General features: G+C 36.4%; 1 protein-coding gene and 1 long non-coding RNA gene across 4 annotated transcripts in view; one reads left to right on the top strand and one right to left on the bottom strand.

The window, feature by feature from the left end:
- The window catches only part of lama3 (laminin, alpha 3), a 53,594-nt gene that overhangs the window by 22,687 nt on the left and 6,085 nt on the right, over positions 1-24,822 (top strand). For all 3 annotated transcript variants that reach the window (XM_066647813.1, XM_066647812.1, XM_066647814.1), the window contains 16 exons: positions 1,110-1,232; positions 1,346-1,516; positions 2,097-2,248; positions 3,959-4,147; positions 5,322-5,470; positions 5,749-5,911; positions 7,556-7,683; positions 8,337-8,475; positions 10,185-10,289; positions 14,103-14,254; positions 15,636-15,741; positions 16,932-17,072; positions 18,295-18,405; positions 20,799-20,896; positions 21,507-21,684; positions 21,887-22,039. In XM_066647813.1, coding sequence (XP_066503910.1) covers positions 1,110-1,232; positions 1,346-1,516; positions 2,097-2,248; positions 3,959-4,147; positions 5,322-5,470; positions 5,749-5,911; positions 7,556-7,683; positions 8,337-8,475; positions 10,185-10,289; positions 14,103-14,254; positions 15,636-15,741; positions 16,932-17,072; positions 18,295-18,405; positions 20,799-20,896; positions 21,507-21,684; positions 21,887-22,039 — 2,258 coding nt within the window. The remainder of the gene's footprint in view (positions 1-1,109; positions 1,233-1,345; positions 1,517-2,096; positions 2,249-3,958; positions 4,148-5,321; positions 5,471-5,748; positions 5,912-7,555; positions 7,684-8,336; positions 8,476-10,184; positions 10,290-14,102; positions 14,255-15,635; positions 15,742-16,931; positions 17,073-18,294; positions 18,406-20,798; positions 20,897-21,506; positions 21,685-21,886; positions 22,040-24,822) is intronic.
- LOC136671926 (uncharacterized) lies at positions 12-24,259 on the bottom strand. The gene is made up of 4 exons (XR_010795756.1): positions 24,208-24,259; positions 24,018-24,135; positions 23,706-23,808; positions 12-224 (listed from the first exon to the last, which is right to left on the bottom strand). It is a non-coding gene; the product is annotated as an uncharacterized lncRNA (long non-coding RNA).

Here is a 24,822-nt window from a genome sequence, read left to right as displayed (position 1 = left end):
TATACATAGACAATAATACCTTATTATTATTTAATTAAGCAACATTAACATCTGTTGCTAACACAAGGGGGCAACACAGTGGCACAAAATGTAGATTCGCTGTCACTCAGCTCCAGGGTCCTGGGGTTGTGGGTATGAGCCCTGCTCAGGGTAACTGTCTCTGAGGAGTTTGGTGTGTTCTCCCTGTATCCACTTGGGCTTCCTCTGAGTGCTCTGGTTTACTCCTATGATCAAAAAACACATGTTGGAAGGTGGATTGGCCACTCTAATGTGTCCAAAGTCATGGGTGTGTGAATGATTGTGTGTTTGGCGCTAGGTGTGTGGACAGACACACACATTCATGCACAAACTCACACCTATGGACACTTGAGTGGCCAGTCCACCTACTACCATTAAAGAGAGAAGAGAGGTATAAAACTTTCAAAGAAAGCACAAATACAACACATTACACTCAAATGGGAGAAAGGTAGCAGACAGTGCAGTGTTCTAGTTACAACATGTTGTCCTGGAACCTCTCAGTTAAGTATAGTAACAAGCTTGCTCAGGTGATTAATCAGGCCTGTAATATTGGAGACAGAAAATTGTTAAGGTTATGCAAATGTATAAATAAAAAGGCAATTTCTGTCTACAGTGACAGCACCCATCCCCTTCACTCGTCATCTCTGCTTCTGCTTTAAATAATACTTCTACCTAATCTATATGCACTGGTACTCATCTAAAATGTTTCTTTCTATTAAATGTTAACTATTTTATATATATATATATATATATATATATATATATATATATATATATATATATATATATATATATATATATATATATATATATATATATATATATATAAATGGCAGACAACAACTCTAAACACATAAAAAAGCCTAATTACATAAATAAAGGGCACTGGTGCATCATGGAAACTATAAATTCTTCTGCTATTCCTTGTCACCTCCCACATACGCACACATGGCAACTTCTCTCTGGAGCACAGTCTGGTTCTTTTGGAGACCGCAAAGCAACTTCTCATGTGTATTCCCATGATATACCCGTGTGTATACCCATGTATCATCAATTCTTTGTAGAGTTTTAATCCCTTTCTCTTTACACAGATGATATTCATGCCCTTCTAAACCAAGCTAAGGATACTGTCAAAATGGCCAATAACACTTTGAGCAACACGACTTTACAGCTAAAGGACATCAGCGATGACTTGAACAAGATTCATATTTCCAGTGGAAGTTCAAATGTGGACAGTATACTCAGCAGTGTCATTAATACATGTGAAAATCAATGAACATAGGATTTGATTGGCATTGTTGGTTTTAATCCATTTCTCTTTATACAGATTATACGGCTGTTCTTCTAAGCCAAGCTAAGGATGCTGTTGAAGCTGCCAACAACACTCTGAGCAATGTGACTGCATGGTTAAAGGACATCAGTGATGACCTGGACAAGATTCATATTTCCAACAGAAGTTCAGATGTGGACAGTATACTCATCAGTGTCAATAGCACATGTGAGACTCAATGATTAGAGGTTTTGACGATGTAAGGTTCAAAACAGGAAAAATAATCAGCACTTTTGGCAGAATTTTCAGGCAGCCATGAAATCTAACATAGTTAATAACCTTTGTCTAGATTTGCACTAACAGCCTCTTATAGAAAGGCTTTTACTATATGTTGCTGTGGGGATTTTATAGCATTTGGTCCCATGCGTGCTAGTGTGGTTAGTTTCTAACATTGGATGATTCCTTCTAGGTCACTAACAACACTCCAACTCATCTCTGATGTAGTCACTCCAGAAAATGCTGCTCCATAGCTCCTTAGTCCTTATTATAAGTGTGTTATACCAATGTCTTACATATATATAATAGTTACATTTAATGTGTAGGAAAAATAAAAAGTAATATTCCCATTTTCACAAAGAAAATAAATAAATATTTCCTTGAAATGCCACCAAATTCTACATAGAATTCGATTCCAAAATTAATCCTTATAGAACTGTCTAAGACAAGACCCGTTAATAAGGTACATATTAGGGCTTTCCAGATACTGTACATTCTAAGAAACTTTAAAAAAAACTGTGTTTTTCTTCAGTAAATGAGCTGTCCAATGTGCTACCTAACCTCACTGAAACACTTGCTGATGTAGAGAACCAGAGCAGCCAAGTGTCCATCAGAGCCAACATTACAGACAGCATCATGAGGATCAAAGACAGCATCGAGAACACCCGGAATATGGCTAATCAAGTGAGTTTATTTCAGAACCACATTACTGACAGGTACAAGGTAAAGGTAGGGGTTAATGGGGGAAAAAAAATCACTCATTAAAATATATTTTCTGGTTATTTTGATAGGAGGACATTAGTGTGGTTAGAGGAGATGCAGGGTTTTTCTACTTTGGGACAGGGCAACTAAACACATGTAAAGTTTACATAATGCTACCACAAACCAAATAGTTTAACTGGCAACACAGCAGTGACATGACTGCTTTTTAAAGGAGCATCTCAAATAAGCAGAACTGTTCAGAACTAAAGATGGGGAGGGGTTTGCCACTATGTGAAAGACTGTACAGACAAATAGTGCAACAATTCAAGAAGAAATTTGGCAACTCAATAGTAAAGAACTTGGGGATTGGAGAAATCTCTATACGCAACGGACAATGCCCTAAACCAACATTGGCTGGCTGTGATTTTCAGCCCCTAAAGTTGCACAGCATTGCAAACAGACACGATTCTGTAGTGGAAATCACTGCATTGGCTCAGAAACACTTCCCAAAGCCATTGTCTGTAAACACAGTTCATCTCTGTATCTACAAATGCAAATGAAAACTTACAAATGCAAAGATGGACTGAGGCAAAGGAACTAACAGATGCAATGTCCTCCAGGCTAAACGAGAGGAACCATCTAAGTTGTTATAAGGGCAGTTTGAAAGCCAGCATTGCATCCATGATGGTAAAGGCGTGCATTAATGCATATGGCATGGATTCTGGAAAGGCGGAATATCTTGCATATCTGCTTCTGCAAGGCAGAAACTCACCCTGCACAGGGCAACACACACTCACACCTATGGAAATATTTGAGTTGCCAATCCACCTATGAACGAATGTTTTTGGACCGTGGGAGGAAACCAGTGCACCTGGAGGAAACCCACGCTGATACAGGGAGAACACACCAAACTCAAAGACAGTCACCCGGAGTGAGGCTCAAATCCACAACCCTAGGACCCTTGAGAATTGTGTCAGCGATACTACCTATTGTTGCACCGTGCCACCCATATGGAAAGTTGTGGATCATCTGAAATCATATAACAAGCAAGAAAGCAAATCCCTTCCAAAACTACAGAAATTGGACTATTCAGTTCCCAAATGTTTAGAGTGTTGTTAAAAGAAGAGGTGATGTAACCCATCATGCCCATCCCAACATTTTTGTAATGTGTTGCTGAAATCTAATTCAAATATTTAAAATATTTTTCAAAAAATAAACTTTCCCAGCTTAAATGATTTGCATATTGCTGAATTTTGATTTTATTTAAGTTTTGTATAGCTTTTATTCAGAGGTTTGTGGTTTAAACATAAAATTAAGCATACAATAAAATAAAATGTATCTTGCTTTTGTCTATAAAATTATTTTATTGACTATACATAATTAAAATGATTTTGACTGACAGTGATTTTTTCATTGCACTGGGCTGTTACTATTTGGTTTGTGTAGCATAGTGGTTAACACTGCTATCCTCCACACAGCAAACTAGCAGCAACACAAAGGAATTACCTTGGGCAAGCCTTCTTACTTACTTACTATGCATTAACGTACCATTTAACCGTAAAACAATCAGCTGTGAAAATCTTTCTGGTTAAGAACATTAGTCAAATGCCATAAAAATACTTTTCATTAAAATGTCACGGATGTTTTGTGCAGTTAATTTAAAGCATTGTGAATTTTTTCCTGTGTCTCTAGATTAGGGGTCCCATATTGTTCACTGGTGATAGCCACATAGAGCTTCGTCTCCCTAAATATCCAGAAGATCTCAGAGATTTCACAGTCTTCAACTTGACCCTTCACCGGCCCAAACATGAGAACCATACACGTCACCAGAGATCAGTGGATGAGGATAATCTGTTTGTCCTTTACCTGGGTAGCAAAAAGGTATGCTGTACTTATAAAAGTATACTAAAATGTTCAAAAGTTCCTAGATGCCTGTGATAATCAATAAATTCAGCTAATTTACTCTCTCATATGCTCAGTTGTGTACACGCAGTGTGCATCATTTCCAAAGAAAATGTGAAATGAAATGGAATGCTCTGGAACAGCTGAATGAGTTTAGCTCACCATGTCCAGTGCAAAGTAGTGGAGTAGAGGGGTATAAAGCCCTGTGGAGCAGTGGTGATGATGCTCCAGTTCTAGTGGGTTTAATGATCTTTTACTAATCATCCAACATAGGTATGACTTATTTTTAAACAGTATTACAGAATACTTATCAAATCCTCACACCAATATTCCAACATCTAATGTAAGGCTTAAGTTAAGCTATTCTGTAACAGTGGGAAACAAACTATTGAACAACACTGGGTAAGCATGTGTCTAGATTTTTTTTTTTATCATAAAATGTACCTTACAAGAACACAGAACAAACACACAGAAATGGAGATTAAAGGGGCAATTAGTAATTTTCTCCAAGGATACATCATGAAAATTCTATTATAGTAATATCTAGGGTGTTGAATGTAAAAGAGACTCTGTACTAAACTTATGGCTGCTTTGCTGTGGAGTACCTACTGTAGTGAGCATAAATTCCTTTAGTCAGGAATTAAATTTTTGTTGCAATAAAAGTGAAAATAGTAAATAATTATAAATTTAATTAATCAATTTCTTTTCTTAATATTCTTTTATTTGGGACAAATATTTAATAACTAAACATTTTAAATAAATATTTAATATTTAAAAGAGAAATATTCAACACATTTTCAACAAGGTAATATTTCTCTAGGGTCTTAATGATAAATCTGTGATATGTGTTGATTAAAATAAATCAGTATAGAATACCACAGCATATTACTCAAAAGTCCAGCTCAGAACAACTGGTTTCAGTGCCTGTTCCTTTAAATTATAATGAGCCACTGCACACTCTCAACCCTTAAGTGTGCAGTAATGAGAATCGAGTCTCATTTAAGATATTTTGTCATAATATAACCCTTTTAGAAAATATGTATTAGTACAGTTTGACTCTTTGTAATTCATGTAAAATATGAATCTTTTATTAATCCCACAGTGAGACAATTTGCAAATCTGTAGATATTTCTCACTGTGTTTCTTTTTACAGACACTGAAAGACTACGTTGCTATGGTGGTTAGGAACAGTGTGCTGTATTGTGTGTACAAACTTGGAGGTGTACTCTATGAGATAAAGACGAGAGAGATCACCAAGTCCAGGGTGAACAATTCATTTATGGATAGAGTAGACTTCCGCAGGTAAAGTCAATATCTTAATTTTTTTTTTAACAGAAATGGTGTAATTTGTAACACCATTGCCATCATTGTAACAACATACAGCAGGCTGGGTTTAGATTCCCAACTCTGGTAGGAACACCATGGTGTACCAATGAGAGACAGTGGGCAAGAGAATTAGTTCTATATTTGCCTACCCAAGTAACATGACAAAAGAATGTTACTCTCAATAAGAACCTTTACAATGTGTAAATGTAATAAGTGCCTGGTTTGGGACTGTGGACTTTATTTTTCTAAATTAGAGTTTATCAAGATGCTGAGGTTATCTACACCCAGAACTATACGTCATCTGAACCTCAAAAACTGCCACCAATGACAAATATTGCAAATACTACAGTGAGTTTGCTGGATTTCGACCCTGATGATGTCGTCTTATACGTGGGAGGCTATCCAAATGACTTCAGTGTAAGTATAATTTCTATACGAGTGATTATTTTTGAAAATGAAGAAATTAAACATAGCACAAAAAGTAGGGAAATTTGTTTTTGGTAGATTATTCTTTGTTGTAACAATGCTTCTTGACAATAAATCGTATACAGTTGGAAAGCCTGTTAATTTCCCTTTTAAATGGTAGAGTATGTGGGTTGCGCCAATGAAAAATTTTGCCAAATGCCAAACAGCTTGTTTTGTGTGATGTGTGGGGCGGCATCTCCTTCACTGGTAATATGAGGCTTGTCATAATTGGAGCCATTCTCAATGCCTCAAATTCTGCAACCAGTGGATATCTCCAGTCTGTGACTGAACTCTATGCTCCAAGATGACAACGCTCGGCCCCACAGAGGGTTTATCAGAGACTACCTCCAGAATTTGGGAGTGGAGAGGATCGAATGGCCTGCAAGTGTCCAGACCTCAACCCCATTGAACACTTGTGGGATCAGCTTGGGCGTGCTATTCATGCCAGAGGGACCAACATAACCATGTTGGCTGACTTGTGACAAATGCTGGTTGAAAAATGGGATGCCATCCCGCAGCAGCGTGTGACCAGCATGAGGGTGAGGTGCCTGGCTGTTAATGGTTCTTCCACATGCTACTGAGGCTCCTGTTTGTGAAATTAATAAATTGTTAAATTGCCAATATGTCTTGTTTCTTCAAACTTCAGTCACCAGTCCACCAAACACCAAATGAGTCAATGGCAGAATAAGCTCTTTAGCATTGGCAGAGACATACTCAGCTCTACTCCTAATCCCACAAATGCATGTTGTGGCACCATTTAAAAGGGAAATTAGCATGCTTTCCAACAGTATAAGATTTATTGCCAAGGAGCATTGTTACAACAAAGAACTAATCTACCAAACACAAATTCCCTTACTTTTTGTGCTATGTTTATAATTAAAAGGCTCATATTTTAAAATACAGAGTTTGAAGTTATATTATTAAAGTTTTAAAGCATACCATACTCTCCAAAGGTCATACAGTTTATGAATGGAAAATGCTTTAGTGATTTCACAAATCCTAACATCTAGATTCACTACATTGAACATATGTTCATTTTTATAATGAACTAGTTTTCATATATTCACTTTTATAATCTCTAAAGAAAAGGCATTAAAGTGTGCTTCAAGTGTGCTCTGTGAATTTAATGTCACCACTTTAAAAGTGTGTGGGGGGCTACTGAATGAGACGTTGTTCACAATTTTATATAGTGTATATAACCTATAGCCTATACAAGTTTGGCTATTCATGGCAGCCAATCAGAACAGATTAATTTGAAAGGAAAAACAGAGTGGAAAATTGTTTTGATATATCAGTTAAGGGCCTCACGGAAGCACTACAGGTAATGTCACTTCCATACAGCTACAGGTTCTTAGGGCCCTAGGTTCAATTCATGCCTCAGGTCACTGTCTTTGAGCATACTCACCTCTCCGACAGTATATGCAGAGCACATGAAGACAACAAAGTTAATGCCACAATGTGTTCCTTTCTATGTCAGCTATTATTTTTTTCAAAAACTGCATGTTAAAATTAATCCTTTCCTTCTTGTTGGAATAAAGTTTCTTCTTGATTTAGAAGTGATTTAACCATTTTCCATTATTTGAATTATAATTTCAGCCACCAGAGGAGCTCAATTATCCCAATTTCAGGGGATGCATTGAATTTTCCACTTTAAATGAGCACATCCTCAGCCTCTACAATTTCCAGAATGCTGTCAACATCACAAATACAGACAAATGTATGAGGTAATTGACTATATGACTCGTGTCAGACACAAAACATAGTTTATAAAAGTTATGTTCAAATCCAGCGCTACAATATTTGGGACTGTATGCAAAGTGCATAAACATGGAAGCTGTGCTTTTACTGTATTTAAACCAAAACATTAACAAAAAAAAAAAAAAAAAAAAAAAAAAAATTAAGCAAATAAACAGGTAACACCCAACATTAGAATAAAACCAAATAACATTCCAGTAAGTGTGATATTCTGTGTGAATGTGTTGGTTTGCCCAGTTTTACTGGTTAATAAATAATGATTTTAAATAATGAGTGCTTTTGATGTAAGCAGTTCATGCAATCACTCACACCTACTACTTTATAGAAAAATAATTCTTATGTCTCATTTGTTGTATATTCTTTTTTTGTATTTACTGTGATTATATATAACATTATACAAGCACCACCTGGAGACTTGTAAAACAGCCCCAAAATATTGTTAGGTGTTAGTTGGTGGACGATATTAGTCAACTTTTTTGGAACATATTGCAAGCATCAGACATGGAATAAACATTTATAGAGTAAAACATTGAAATAATCATTTTCTTTGTTTTCACTTGCATTTCACAATTTTAAAATTATTGTTGAGTCAAAGTTGAGTTAATTATCTCTTTTTTCTTAGAGATAAGGTCCCTCAGGAGGGACATTATTTTGATGGCTCAGGCTATGGGAAAATTAACATGACACACCGAAGTCAATCCGTCCGATTCTCCATCTTAAGCAGACAAAAAAATGCACTACTTTTCTATATGGGACATAAGGTGAGCTGATGTGATAAGGTTATAGCCATTCATTTTGCAGCACAGCTTGCAGAAGTGATTGATTAAATTTACTACAATTATATGCAAATGTTTCAACACACCCTATTTTTGATAATTGTTGATAAAATGACATTTTAGGACACTATCAAATGTGCTGCTGTCACATGGGCAGCTAGCACTAGGCTGCTGCATCACCACGAAACCTACCTCAGCAGACTGGTACCGTCCTGTGAAACCAGTAATTAATTAATTAATTAATTAATAGTTGAATTTTACACCTGTTCCAAGGCTGCTCTGAGCTACTGCCCAAAAAAATCTGAGTTTGCCTCAGATAAAATATAAGCCTACACCAGCATGGTACGTACTAGCAAATCAGTATTTCTACATTTAAATGTGCAAAAAATCTTACTATGCCAGTGAGTCATCCAATGCATTACAATTGTCTCAGTAAAACCCTTAAACTATTGGAAACTTGTCTGTCTGCTAGACTTCTCAACACAACTCAGTTTAGAATCATGTCCTAAATATAGGTTTACAAATGTATGGCATTTGTTCCCACTCAAATCATGAATTGGGATAACTTTGTTCGAGTTGTGCTCGAGCAAAGTGCAAAATAAAACAAAACAAAAAAAAAGTCATTGCATGCACAAAAAGAGAACTAGAACATTAACTAATACAATTATTTATTAATATAAAATTGATTTATTTTAATTAATTATTTATTAATAACACTTCAGCAATTGATAGCTGAAATTAAGCCAGCCACTAAAACCAGGTAACACTAGCAGTCCTTTGTTCCAATGTCAGGACCAGACAGAGAGCTGACACTTGCGGATCACAGTAAGCAGTTTATTAACGCTTATTCAAAAGAGTAGTCGAAAAACAAACAAGGTTCAAACACGGGGAGCAAACAGTACCTCAGGGAAGAAGCGATAGGCGTAGTCAAAAATCAGGCAGAGTCCAAATACCGATGAATACAAACAATACCAAAAGGGACGAGGCAAAAGCCGAAATAACATACAAGGAGTAGGCAACAGGATATCTTTAGACTAGTTTCAAGAGACCGCTTTGTACGCTGGGACAAACCACGCCAATACTCGGCAGTAAACAATACAGGGAATGGAGTATTTATAGGGATACAAACAGTTGTGCATGATTAGAATTCTGGTGAGTGAGAACGGTGGATAGTCATGTGTCTGTTTGGTGTGTTCTGGGAAATGGAGTCCTGGGATGTAGGCGTGACATCCAAAGTAAAATTCCCAGCTTTATAATATGGTTATTTTATATTAAGTAGCCCATCAGTTCAGAAAGCATCATACATTATACATATGAATAATTCATTTGATATTTTAGCTTGAGACTAATCCCCCAATTATTTATCCATAAATTGTTACTTGAATAAATTGTTACTTGAATCACACATGAATGCACTAAATTTCAGTTTTTTAGTATAGCAAGTCAAAAGCAATAAAACTTTACTCTATAGCATGTGTTTTATGCATCGTCAAACCCCAATGAATTCTGATCTTCTTTGCTTGGCTTACTCTTTTCACACATGCAAAGCATGAATTTGCATGCTCTAGGCTCAAGAACCTCTGGTGTTTACTTTCCCTGCACGTATTCATGTCTCAGTGCTTGCCAATGAACAACATTTCTCATAGATGTCCATATATTCTAACATGTCAAATGACATTTGTGCTTTTTCCTAGGATTCCTTTTTCACAGTTAATGTGGAAGAAGGCGTAATAGTTTTGCAGATAAGACAAGGGAACCTAACTTTAACTGAAAAGAGCAACAAAACTGTGTTCCCTGTGGTAAGTGCTGCAAAGGTTTGCATTCAGAATTGCAGATGCTATAAAAATAGTTAAGTAAGTAAATGTCATCACATTGCTTTATACCTACTAATGTCATTGTAAGCATTTAATAAGACACACCTTAGCTCTGAACCTGTGCTTGGACAGAGAATTAAAATAAATTAATCATTTCAAATTTGTTACCACCACAATGATATACATTCTTGTATTTTAGGAATCTTATTTCTGTGTGCATGGAAAACAAGGTTAATTTGCCCATATATATTTTATTATTAGAATATTTCAATATCCATTACATATGATAAAAAAGTTTTTGTTCATATTCTGTTATTCTGTTTTCTATTTCTGGTTTGAAAGAAAACAACTATTACAAAAAAAAGGTGCACTTTAAGTCAATGAACGATAATAAGTGATAATGTGATATCTTGGATTTGAAAACAGAAAATCAAAAGGAAATACAAACCGGAAAATGCTCTGTTTGCTGTTGTCAGGGCAACAAAGCACATCCCACTTTCCTGTTGCTCTCTCTGTGCACAGAGTTGCAGCTCAGACAACTGAATCAAACTAAAGTAATCTAAATATTGGATATTATTTCCACCTTAAAAACCCTCTTTCTTCCTCACAGTCCTGCGAAATGGTCCAGATATTACTCTGAAATATCCAAAGTTATATTTGCAAAGCCATCCACCTGAGCAGCATCTCAATATATGTGGCAGTAAACTGAACAAATGAAGAAAAGTCGACTCCCAAAGAATGGTTCTTTCAAGGGTCTAGGTGTCACATATCCACTGTTGGCCAATGATTCATAATCTGTGTCTGAAATGGCTTTCTGTTCACTATTCCATTTATTAATTTCTAAATAGTCTACTATTATAGGGAACAGAATTCCGGAGGGTAGTGAAAGGTTTTGGACACTACCTCATTCAAGTTTTTTCGTTTTACAAAATAATGCAGTGAAGTAGGTAATTTGATAATCTGATAGTGCTTCGTGGGATTGAATGAGTGCAATGGAAATTGTCCACTATGTTTTCAGATACTACTACAAAATGGTGGAACCCCAAAACAGTGCACTAAATAGTGAGTAGCGTTTCGGACACAGCAAAAGAGCTGAAACACTTTGAATCTATTGTTTATGAAATGTTGTAATAAATAATTTAATATAGTAACCATTTTTAAAATACATTATTAAAATTAGGCTTTTTAATATAAAAGATTAAAACGACTAAAATCTAAAAAAAATACTTACAGTAAACAATAATAAAATGATTTATATGCGACTAAAAATAATACACATTTTATTAAAAAGTCTAACAGTGCATTTACAGAGGTTTGATGTGGCATCGTACTGCAACAGATCCAATTCATTTTCAGTGGGGACTGTAGGCTCCATTTGCCACTCTTTCACATTGTATGATGGTCTGTGCATCTGAAAGTTGAACAGAGCTGAAATTTATGCAATGAGTCCTGCAAATGCTATGGGTCAACCCAATCAGAAGATAGCTGGTGTTTGAGTGACATGTCCACGATAAAATATGTGAAACATGGACTTGACATGATTTAAATTGAATGGTGCTAGGAATGCCTTTATTATGCCCACATGCAGCTAACCGAAATGGGGTGTTCTATATGCCTTTTGCCACACAGGACAAGGGTAAATGCACCATAAAGATAAACTAAACCAAAATCAGTTGCAAAAAATGATTGGCAGGTAGTATCGCTGCCATACAGCTCTAAGATCTCAGGGTCCTGGGCTCACACCCGACCTTGGGTGACTGTCTGTGAGGAGTTTGGTGTTTTCTCTACATCTGCTTGGGTTTCCTCCAGGTGCTCTGGTTTCCTCCCACTATCCAAAAGCATTGACTTGACTATGTATATTGTCCACAGGCTGTAATATGCAGCAAGCTGTTATAGAAAATTTGACTTTCCAAAAATGGTGGGTACAAATCAACAAATTCAAAAAGTGGTGGGGACATGTCCCCAGTGTGTCTGATGTGGATTATATTGTTTTTGATATGTACATGAATGCATTAAAACATTCTTAGGGAATAAGAAGCATACTGAATGCACAACAACCCTTCCTAAAAGATATCTAAAACTTTTATCTTAACATTACTTTCATTTCATACTTTCATAAACATACTTATTTCATTAGAAGAGCTTATAAGGTTCCCTTGCCAACGTAATGCATACATAACTTGTTTTTGCCAGACATTTAGTTAAGGGTTGGATCTAGAATTTTTCCAAATCAGGAGCCACAAGGGGCCCTATTTAACACAGAGGGTCCAAGGATATATCCTCCATTTAAGCATCATTCTTTATTCAGTGAGCTTAATACTTGTATGAATTTGACTCTGCATACTTGGGCAATTAACAGGACACTCATACTGAATACACTTTGTAAATAGTTAAATAATGCCATTTAAATTTAATCTGGACTTGAATATTGGTATATAACACACAGATACACACAAAGAAATTGCACTTTACTGTGCATTCATGTCCAGATACATAAGTATATGATTTAACATATCTACCACTTTATAATACATTCATTTAACACAAAAATTTCACTCATTCACAAATTAGAGAAATACAAAAAGTAAAATAATCTCCAAATGATAACCACAGCTGTAATGAGGATTGTTTCCTTCCATGGAACCCAGGTGACACACAAAATGTATATTCTTGTCCTGTTGAAATAAGGACAGTTCAGTGACTTTTTTATGGGTCTGTTAAAACATGTCACTAGGGGGTATTGATTTATTTATTTTTTTATTGGGATGAGTGGGAGGAGGGGGGGAGGCTGTGTAAGTGAGTATTCAAATCAATATCATGACTAATTGTACATTTTACCATGATTACGATTAATAAACAATTGTTTTGTTTTTTATTTTTGACCCTCACAATTCAGTGACAAGGCTTGTACTGTAAAGATGCTCCAGTATAAAAGCTGGGAAAGTTTTTTCTAATGTTGCCGGGAGCTTGTTCCTCTCTTGTTTTCTGAGCACTGTTTATGTATTTGGGGTGTGATTGTCCTTTGTCGCTGAAACTGGTTTTCTCAGTGTTTACATTTGATTTCTTTTTGTTCAGCATTGTCTTATAGTCAAAACACATAATGTCCAAACCACAGACACTGTGATTTTCTTTGGTACTAGCTGCTCGAGTCGCTTGGCTGAACTCTGCGTTTAGGTTGCTTCCATGTGGCAGATAGGGGCAGAGACACGCGACTACAGCTTGGTAGCATGGTTTTAAAGGAACATAACAGAATAAATATAATCGATATAGACAAGATTATGTCGATTAGAAGTTCTGAATGTCAATTTCAATTAATTGCCCAGCTTTAATTGGATCATATATGTTCCAAAAAATGTGAATTTTCAGGTACTATGGACATATCGTGTCCCTATAATCAGTCCCAGGTTACTGATTGTGTTTCATTATTGAATCCTTTTTGTTGCATGCTTATTGCTCAGTAATAAATGGATTATATAACTGAAGTGTATGATGTAATTGATACTGAATTGTCCATTAATGGGCCATAAATGTTTCATATTTAAGTGGTTACTGTAAAGCATTAACCCTTATTTTGATAGCAGATAACAATTTTATGGTTTTAATGGGGCCTTAAAGTTTCTTTATTTACTGTCACATGTCTCTAATGTACTTACTTGAAAGGATTATACAGCATTTAAGTTAAATATAAATTATGCTATGTAAGCTTAGTCTCAGTCTCAGCATTAAAATAAAATGTAAAAGTTTTTAGCTTTATTTACCTTTATTTTCAGTTTGTTTGTGTGTTTTGTGTTATTGTAGAAGTCATATCAAGAGATTCGACTGATCCTGAACTCTACAACTCAGGTGTTGGTTCTTGGAATGGCAGTCAATGTGACAATTGACTACATGACTCTACTGACTACAGACACAGAAGCTTATGTAGGAGGCATTCCAGCAGCTATTGCAGCTAGGTAATGAGAGATTAAGTATATGAATGCTTGCCCTAAACTGATTTTGTGATACAGGAATTTAATATGAAAACGTACAAAATTACATCAAAATATTTTCCCCTATCATGGGAAGCTTGCAAGTTTAATCTGAAGTGATGACTGTTAAACAAATGCATTTTGCCCAGCATATCAGCCGGAAATGGGGTTTGTACTTGAATCCTACATTGAAACGCTCACATAGCCATCTCCTGCCGAATGTCATATGTTAATGTCATAAATTATCATCACATCATGTTACCTCCTTCTGGGCTATAAATGTGTTTTATGTCCTGCCAGGTTCTGCTATATGTGATTTGCTTAGCCAAATTAATCAGTAAAAAACCTAGAAATTCTTTCTCCCCATTTTATCAAAATTATCTCAATATGCATCTTTAAATTTATACCAAATGGGGTCCCCTGATGGCAGAACTGGTCCTGGAGGAATGTTGTTTGTTTTCACTGTGTCCTGGAGATGTATATGGTTGAAATTACAATGAAACACAGCTGAATTTTAACTTGAATTGAACAAATTTGGCCTCAAATTCCCTGAGTGGGTAGGACTGCACTACATCCTCATCCATCATTTTAACGGATGCTAGCCAATGCTAGCTATTGTTATATAACAATAGGAATAAGCAGTTAGCATCCTATGCTGAAAAGTGCTGAACTGTATTTAGTTTGCTGACTAGTTTTTCCATCTAGCTTTGAGCACTGAGTTGACAATATTGCACTTACTACATTTTGATCTTTCTAAGTATCAGCAATGGCCCTTGTTCTGACAAGAGTCTGAGATCAGAGGGAATTTAGGGTCCTAACTTATCCTACTAGCTAGGATACACATTCGGTCTGAACCCTAAGCACTTTTGTGAGTCGCTCTGGAGCATCTGGTAAATGCTGTAAATATAAATGTATTATACGAGTTCATAAGCCATAACGCGATGGAGCCTTATAGGCATGACGGAGTTCCCAAGAGTAATGAGTATTCCTGAAACCTGTACCATAGCATGACTTCAGCAATACACTGCATTCATCAATTACACTGCGGTTTGTGTCTGCCCCATTATACAAGCAGCAAAATATTTCTGCTTTTTTTTTTCAGCATTTATCCGCCTTTAATCTAAGAATCATTTTTACATTATTCTCAGAATTATTCAGACTTTATTCTCAGAATTCTGGCTTTATTCTCTGAATCTTGTTTTTTTTTTTCAATGCAGCAGACCTAAAACTCTGTTACAGTTTTCTGATTATTTTCAGTACCACACAGTTGGTACTTTAGGCACAGTTGGTCTGCATCGGTTGCTGTATCCTATTGTTCTAGGACATCAAGTGAATATATGACTCACAAGTGAAACCTTAATTACAGACATAACATTAACGATCCTCCATTCAGAGGATGCTTGAAATTGGATGAAAATGACACGTTTATAGAGGAAGTTGGAATTGTCCCTGGATGTCCAGTGGATTTACTAGTAAGTACAACATTCAACATCATTCCCTCAGGCTACACCTCATGTTTAAACAAGCTAAAGGAAATCACTTTTCAGTTCTTCAGTCAATTTCCCTACACAGCAAATTCACCAGTGTTAAATCAACACTAATAATGTTAAATTAACACTGTTAGTATAGTGTTGTTTTAACACTGGAGGATTTGCTATGTAGAATTATTTAACAGCCAATGTGTTCACACCTACTGCCCTGTACCAGAGATTCTGTATTCATTTGATAAACAATTTTAATGTGGCCTCTACCATGTAGGGGGCCTGGGCTGTGGAAAATAAGCTGGTTCAGTCAAGGACTACAAACCAGTTTGACTCTTCATCTCAAGAGAGAAATGTTTAAATATCGAAATATTTTAGGTTTAATAATATATGGAGAGTAGGCCTGTCACAATAATTACATTATCGACTTATCATACAATATATGGACAGTTCCTAAATTTTTGCTGAGCTCATTTTGTTTGAAAACAGTGGTTTTATATATATATATATATATAAATAATATTTTTTATATTCCAATTCCAATGCCTGAATGTTCTTGCTAAAGTTTTTGCTAAAATAAAGTACATTGCTTTTTACATTTTTTTAAGTGTATCATTATTATTATTATTATTAGTAGTAGTATTTAAAAAAAAAATGCTATTGTGACAGGTCTGGTGCCAAGAACAATGGCCTGGTGGTGGTTAGGGAACTGGGCTTGTAACTGGAAGGTTGGGCGGTTTGATTCCCAGGGCCAGCAGGTCATTACTGAAATGTGCTTGAGCAAGGCACTTAAACCCCAACTGCTCCCTGGGCGCCATGGTTAGGGCTGCCCACTGCTCCGGGCATGTGTGCTCACTGCGCCCTAGTGTTAACTAGTGTGTGTAAACATGTGTTTCAATGCATGGATTAGGAAAAAATGCAGAGAACAAATTCCTCTGTGTGGAAGCACAGTAGCCAGTAGATATGATATCATCCAGTGTTTTGAGGGCAGTTTTGACCTCAGTTTTGAAGGGAGTCGGAGTGTTGTTTGTGACCTAATACATTAGAACCTGACCTCAGTTAATGTCGTAATGGCATGACAAACTATATGTTTATACACTATATTTAAGTAATGCTGGAAAAGGTGTCCTTAAACATTTGGTGACATAGTGTATATTGAATAGATGTTTTTGTTGTTCCAGGGGTTGCGAGAAGCTTCTCTTAAGTTGGGGAGCTCGCTTGCTTTTACTCCAAATATCTCACAGAATGGTACAGGGGCAAGGGTTTCAATGGGCTTCAAATCCACCAACACCAGTGAAGTCCTGCTCTACCCTGACAGTGTGGTAAGTGAATTAGTTTCTCCAGAAATTACCTTAATTACCATTGCACTCTTGCAGCCGATGACCCATTTTTAATTTCACATTTCATAGAAACTGGGGTGGAAAACAAAAGTAACAGAAAACTGTAATGCTATGAAAAAAGATAAAACAGGTCAGTGACATGTCAGGGCTTAAAAAGGACATCTCACAGAGGCAGAGCCTTTCAGAAGTAAAGCTGGGTAGGGGTTCCAAGATATCTCTGAATTTAAAGGACAAGGTCTAAAACTAATGTTGGCTGGTTGTGATCTAAGGGCCCTCAGGTGGCACTGCATTAAATATATATACGATCCTGTAGTGAAAATTACTGCACAGTGTCAAAAACAACCCATTATCTGTGAACACAGTTTCTTGCTGTATTCACAAATGCAAAAAAAAAATCATATATAATCACAATGTAGAAATGCTGGCACCATCTCTGGTCCCAATCTCATTTAAGATTATTTGAAGAGGAGAGAAGCCAGCATTCATGATTGTATGTGGTACATTAGTGCATGTGGCATGGGGCACTTAAATGTCTGTGAAGGCACCGTTAATGCTGAACAATATATTAAGATTTTAAACAAATGTGCTCCCATTCATACTTTGCTTTGTCAGGGAAAACCTTGCTTATTTCAGCAAAAAATAAAATAACTACTAATTTACAGACTATTTAATTACAACAGCATTGTCCTGTAGTAAAGGAGGTGTTAAACTAGCTCAGATTCACTGAAAATATTTGATGCATAACAGAGACCCTAAGCTGTTAAGCAACTGTAATCCTATATCAGGCAAATATGGGAAAACAGTTTATACTGTTATACAGTTTATACTAAAACTGTTTTTGTTAACTTACAGCAACTGGTCTCTTCGGTTCTCAAATGTTTACAGAGAGTTGTTAAAAGACATTTTACACAGCATCTATGCTTTTATGGAAATGGGATTTGTACATCTAACATCAGTTAATTTTGTTTGACAAATTAATAAACGAGCTATAAAAAATCTGCATGATTTGTAATTGCCCTTAATCTCTAGTTGCTGATTTTATGTGATTAGAACTACATTGTATACTCACACCTCATAAAATTATGCTGTCATAGCATGGCAAACTATATGTTTATACACTATATTTCAGAAGAAATGCTGGAAAATGTGCTCTCAAACATTTGGTGAAATAGTGTATATTGAATAGATGTTTTTGTTGTTCCAGGAGTTGAGTGAAGCTTCTCTAAATATCTCACAGAATGGTACAGGGGCAAGGGTTTCAATTGGCTTCAAATCCACCAACACCAGTGAAGTCCTGCTCTACACTAACAGTGTGGTAAGTGACTTAGTTTGTCCAGAATTTACCTTAATTACCATTACACTCTTGCAGCCGATGACCCATTTATAATTTCACGCTTCAGAGAAACTGGGGTGGAAAACAAAAGTAAAATAGATAAAACTGTAATGCTATGGAAAAAAAAATAGGTTAATTAGCAACAGGTCAGTGACATGACAGGGCTTAAAAAGGACATCTCACAGAGGCAGAGCCTTTCAGAAGTAAAGCTGGGTAGGAGTTCACCATTCTGTGAAAGACAACACTGGCAAAGAGTAATACAATTTAATAATCTTGTTTCCAAGAAATCTCTGAATTCAAAGGACAAGGCCTAAAACTAATGTTGGCTGGTTGTGATCTTAGGGCTCTCAGGTGGCACTGCATTATATATATATATATATATATATATATATGATCCTGTAGTGAAAATTACTGCACAGTGTCAAAAACAACCCATTATCTGTGAACACAATTTGTTGCTGTATTCACAAATGCAAAAAAAAAAAAAAAACAACAACAAAAAAACTCATATAATCACAATGCAGAAATGCTGGCACCATCTCAGGTCCCAAGCTCATTTAAGATTATTTTAAGTGGAAAGGGATCACCCGGGTTTTTATCAGCATACAGTTCAAAAGCCAGCATTCATGATTGTATGTGGTACATTAGTGCATGTGGTATGGGGCACTTAAATGTGTGAAGGCACCGTTAATGCTGAAGAATATATTAAGATTTTGAACAAATGTCCTCCAATCCAGACTTTGCTTTGTCAGGGAAAGCCTTGTTTATTTCAGCAAAAGAAAAAATCCTACTCATTTACAGACTGAATTAATTACAGCAGCATTGTCCTGTAGTAAGAGGTGCTAAACTAGCTCAGATTCACTGAAAATATTTGATGCATAACAGAGACCCTAAGCTGTTAAGCAACAGTAATCCTATATCAGGCAAATGTGGGAAAACAGTTTATACTCAAAATTACAACAACTGGTCTCTTCGGTTCCCAAATGTTTACAGAGAGTTGTTAAAAGACATTTTACACAGCATCAATGCTTTTATGGAAATGGGTTTTGTACGTTTAACATCAGTTTATTTTGTTTGACAAATTAATAAACGAGCTATAAAAAAATCTGCATGATTTGTAATTGCCCTTAATCTCTAGTTGCTGATTTTATTTGATTGGAACTACATTGTATACTCACACCTCACAAAATCATCCACTTACTGTCCACTCTTAGACGCCCTTACCTTGTTGGTCCACTTTGTAGATGTAAAGTCAGAGACACTAGCTTATTGGTTGCTGCAGAGTTTGTGTTGTTTGTTCTGTAGTTCTCCATCAGTGGACACAGGACGCTGCCCACAGGACACTGTTGGCTGGATATTTTTGGTTGATGGACTATTATCAGTCTAGCAGAGACAGTGAGGTTTTTCAAAACACTGATTCATTCGTGTTAGCGCAAAACATGTTAACACACCACCACCACCATGAGGGTCACTGAAGCACTGAGGATTTTCACTACCTTGACCATTGAAGAACAGGGTGAAAGGGGGCAGACAATGTATAAAGAGCAAAAGATGACTCGACTCTGTAATTGTAGAACTACAAAGTGCTACTGTGTTCATCTGAGAGAATATACAGTGGGTGTTGACTGGTGTTTCACTGGTGTATATTGGATGTTCTTGAGCAGCTGCCCATGAGCCTAAGTTTCCCAGTGTATGTTTGTATTGAGTAGTGGAACTCAAGAGAACTGTTCTGGAGCCATTGAGTACCATACTATTAGGATGAGCTGGAGTATCCAGAACTAATCAATAATCACCTGTCCACAGTAATATCCATTTATATCAATATCAACATCAATCAATATTAATAGCCATCAAATTATGAAATTATCCAAACAATTCTTAAATTTCCACGAGGAGTAAACATTGTTCCTGCTACTAAGAAGTGGGACAATCTACAATCAGTGTTCTTAATTAATATTTCAGTTTTCAAAGACCTCTGGTTTCCAAATATTTTGGCCATGTGGCAACGTTCATTTTGACTGCACAACGTGTGTTCAGACTTCACACAACAGTGTCTTCCTGCTGGAGATATGTTGTGTTCTTGTGGCCTGACACAAAATGTGTTAAAGTCCAAAGTCCAGTTTTGCTATTTAATGCTTAATTTTTCAGAGAGTTTTGAAATATTTTGGCCATATTTGGTAAGAATACTAGCTTGTATGAAGTGGATTGTATGGATGGATTGTAAATGCACATACATTGTGCATTTTACCTAGTAGTAATCCAGGAAACCATGGAGCCTTGCAGAATACAGTTAAATACATAGATTATCACATTTGTTTTTCTAAATATTCTGTGTAATCTGTAATGTAAGCATTTTACATCTTTTATTCTCCTAGGATTTTTGTAATAAACTGGTTGGTCAAAGCCTGGCTTATCATCTTTATGCTAGCAGCCAGCTGCAGTACAACATACTTCCACAGGAGCTTAATTTCAGGCAAGTCATGCTCATACACTAGATACTCATCCAAATAAGTGCAGTAAACCATACTTACCACAATGCTCATAAGCAGCCTGTAAATTATATTTCAGTTGCCATCACAATGTACTAGAATGTTTAAATGTCTTCTTTGCATTGGCATTAATATATATCCTGTATCCAGACATTTTCTTCAACTTTCTCTTCAATTAAATCATTGCCAGTTGCACTCATTCACACCCTTATCAGCTCCAAGACTGTCACTAACCCTTTGCCACTAAACTGCTCAAAACACTTGGTAGCGTATATTAACTGTCTGGATATTTTATGTAAATTCTTAAACAGTATGAACATTTAAACTACAAGTGTAACTGCCTTTGTGATCAGAATGTTTTCACGTTTAGCTCCACATTCAATTGCTTGCACCATGTAATTCCACCTTCATTTCCTAGTGTTGTTTTTGCCCTCTGGTTTTTGCAGTGATTTAAGGCAATTAAAGGAAAATGAGACCCAACCAATATCTGCATAGAGAAGCATGATTGGCTAGCGTTTTATAAATGCATGTTAGTGCCAAGAGCAAACAGGGTCATGTTGAATTTTTTGGCAGTATCTTTATATGTGTCCCCAGACCTCATTTCTCATTGGACGTACGGACCAGGTCAAAAAATGGTCTGCTGCTCCACATCGCAGACAAGCAGAGGATCTCCCGTGTGGTTTTGTTCATGGCTCATGGCATGGTTAAACTGTCTGTTGGGGGAGAAGTACTAATCTATCAAAAGAAGATTAATGATGGTGACTGGCATAATGTAAGCTGCATGTTTTATGTTACTGACCATACTGAAAACAATAAGCCGGCTTATTGTTATTTAGTAGCGGCTAGGTACAGCATTGTTCGAATCAGATGCTACAGTACCTTTATATCATTTTTTTTGTCAAAATTGCAATTAAACACATTCTCTGCTTTACAGCTAGAAAGAGTCTGACATCTGACATGTCTAATCTGTGCAGATCAGATTTAGTGTTGAGAAACATACTGTCCATCTAGTGGTGGATGGTGTCCGGGTACCAGATGGACAGCTAAAGATGGATGAAGGAATTTCTATGGTGCTACAGGCACCTGTTTTTGTGGGGAAAGAACAGGTTCAGCTAGCTAGAGCTCAGGTAAGCTCCTGAATCCTAATGTTACCAATACTTCTACTACTGCACTGTAAAAAGGAACTGGCAATGACTAAATTGATGACAGGAAATGAGGTATCCATTCACGCAGATCCTCCCTTTGTTTTTGAAAATATCCCCATCCAGACAAATAAAAGATGGTTGCATTATCATGCCAGTAAAATAGGGAGCCATAGTACCGATTAAAGAGAGACATCAAAACACCATGAAACATGAGAAAATCAATCACCCCATACTCCCTGTATAGTACACTACACAAGTCAGGAGATTACAGAATCTAGATATAAATAATGCATTATATATTTCTAATACAAAATCATTTATATTTATTCATATGTGGGGAATATAGGAAATAGTGCTATTTGCATGTATACACTTTAGTTGAATGACTTATGTAATTTAACATATAGGGAGTGAGGAGCTAATTGAATTTCAGCCAGAGACAGGCACTCCAAATGCATCTCAGTTTAGGGGCTGCAACCTTCGAAGGGCATGGTCTAAAAAGGTCTGTTCTTTGAAGTCCGTTGAGTGTCATTCAAAGGCCAAACCAAAATGGGACAGTCTACTCTATGGCAGATTTCCTGTTTGAACGCTTTTACACTCATTGTGTTTTAAATCAGAGCCAAAAATGTTAAATACATTATTTTTCCCTATTTATTAGAGCTGGAAATGAAACTGTTATATCATGATGGATATCACAGAAAAGAGTTGAATTATCTAAATTCTAAAAGAGTTTACTCATCTTATTTTTAATACAGGTTACACTTTAGTTTAGAATGAAATAAATCAAAATTTGAAACAGATACACTCCTTTGATTGAATGCTCTCCCATTGTGTTTATATTTATGATACTTTTGTGGCTTTTCTATTCTTTTTTTTAGTAATAGTAATAATTTGTACACACTTTAATTATTTTACCCAGAGAGAACAAGGTCATTTATGATCTCTTGAACTGAATGATAAACAACCAGGCACTCAAATATGTTTTGACTATTTTTTCATATCAGAATAATATCTAATTGCAATGAAGTTAATTTGGTGAATTTAATTAAAGGTCCTTTTTGATCACAAAGTCACTTTTTGCTAATTAATGGAAGACTTCTGACTGAACTGGATAAACTTGAACTGAATAAATTGAAATGGAAATCAAACACTCTGTTCAAAGATGATTAAAATGTTGCTTAGAAGACACAATATTAATCAATGATAAACAGTGTGAATGAACTAAATATGTCTAAATTTCACTAAAACAAAAAGGTTGAAAGTGCAAGTTCTAACCATTTAATTAGTATTCTAGTTGATGTTTTATATGAAGAGAAAAGTGTGAGAATTTTGTTTTGTTTTCCAGAAAGTTGTATATTTCTGCCATGTCATTTTTAACATCATGTCACGCCCTCGTCAAGTCTGTTTTGTCCGGCCATGTGCTTAGAGCGAGCACATGGCTATGTTTGTTGTTGTTTCTTGTCGCCTTTGTTCCACCTCCTTGTTCGTTACCCTCGTTATCTGTTTCAGGTGTGTCTCGTCTGTTCGTGTATTTAAGTCCCCTTTCTGCACTTCCTGTTTGTTGGTCATTCGTTCTTTGTACCATGTCAAGTCTGTCGCGTTCACAGCGACAGTCACACAGCGACCTGCATGTATCTTAGTAACAGACCTGCACCCGCTTCGGTAACCACAACTAGGAACTCCTCCACTGGTTATGAGCTTCCATCTGGCACCGCGGTCTTTGAACTGCGTCCCGTGTACAAGTTCCAATCCTAGCAGCGTAGAGTCATCCTTTAAGTCAATGTCTTACTTGTACTGCTACTCAAATTAAAACATTCTTACACAGTTCACTAGTGAGCGGAAATAATTGTTAGTTTTCTAACAGTTCTGCAGTTACAAATTAACTAAAGTGAGCATTAGTATTCCCAGCTCTCTCTCTATTCACTAGCTAGTACTCCAAAAACAAAATGTTAATACTCACACGCCCTTCCCAATGTAATCAGCTAACTGCAGTATGTTTGTTGCACCCCGTAATAGCGTGCACACGTAGTGATTTCCAACACACCTCGCACCTTTATGGCTCTCGAGGGCTACTCAGCCTGTAGTACAATAAAACACCGTTCAGCATCTAAAATGCACTGACATGTATTAATCGCACAACACATACCTACAATATCACGTCTCCAACCAGCAGTAAAAGTTCGCTGCAAGCATCCACCATGCCAAACAAACGCTACTGCGCAGGGCAATACATATAGGCACCTCCCCCGCAAATTAACACACGTCATCCGACTTCTGCCTCCACCTTGCAGGCCCAGGCACAAAAAAAAAAAAAAAAACAGCACACCCAGAGCTCCCCCCACAGGAGGGAAAATTCATGCAACACTACAGGTCCTACCTGTTACATGTAAAATAAAGTTTCTGTGCTTTAGCGTGTGCATCCGCTCCGTCAGTCCGCCCCGTGAGCCTGACACATCACAACAGATGGAAAATCAAACATTAACATGAAACAAACATGCAGTCAAACCTATCTATACAGAATATAAAGGAAATGTAATGAAAATGCAATTCATTGTGTTACAGCATTACTAATTTGATAATACGCTTGTAAATATCATACACAGCAAAATGACAAAGGCATTGGGCATCTAGTGAAGTCATCACATAAATTGGGACACTAATTAAATTATTTAAATAACAATTTAATGTCATGTTTAAAAAAAGAAAATAATACTGTCAAGTGTCATTTGTCCAAAAATATCTATATATCTATTTCATTTGTCTGC

Source organism: Hoplias malabaricus, chromosome 16 (assembly GCF_029633855.1).
Source record: "Hoplias malabaricus isolate fHopMal1 chromosome 16, fHopMal1.hap1, whole genome shotgun sequence".
Lineage (NCBI taxonomy): Eukaryota > Metazoa > Chordata > Actinopteri > Characiformes > Erythrinidae > Hoplias > Hoplias malabaricus.
Note: the sequence above shows the minus strand (reverse complement) of the source record. Positions and strands in the feature narration are given on the sequence as shown.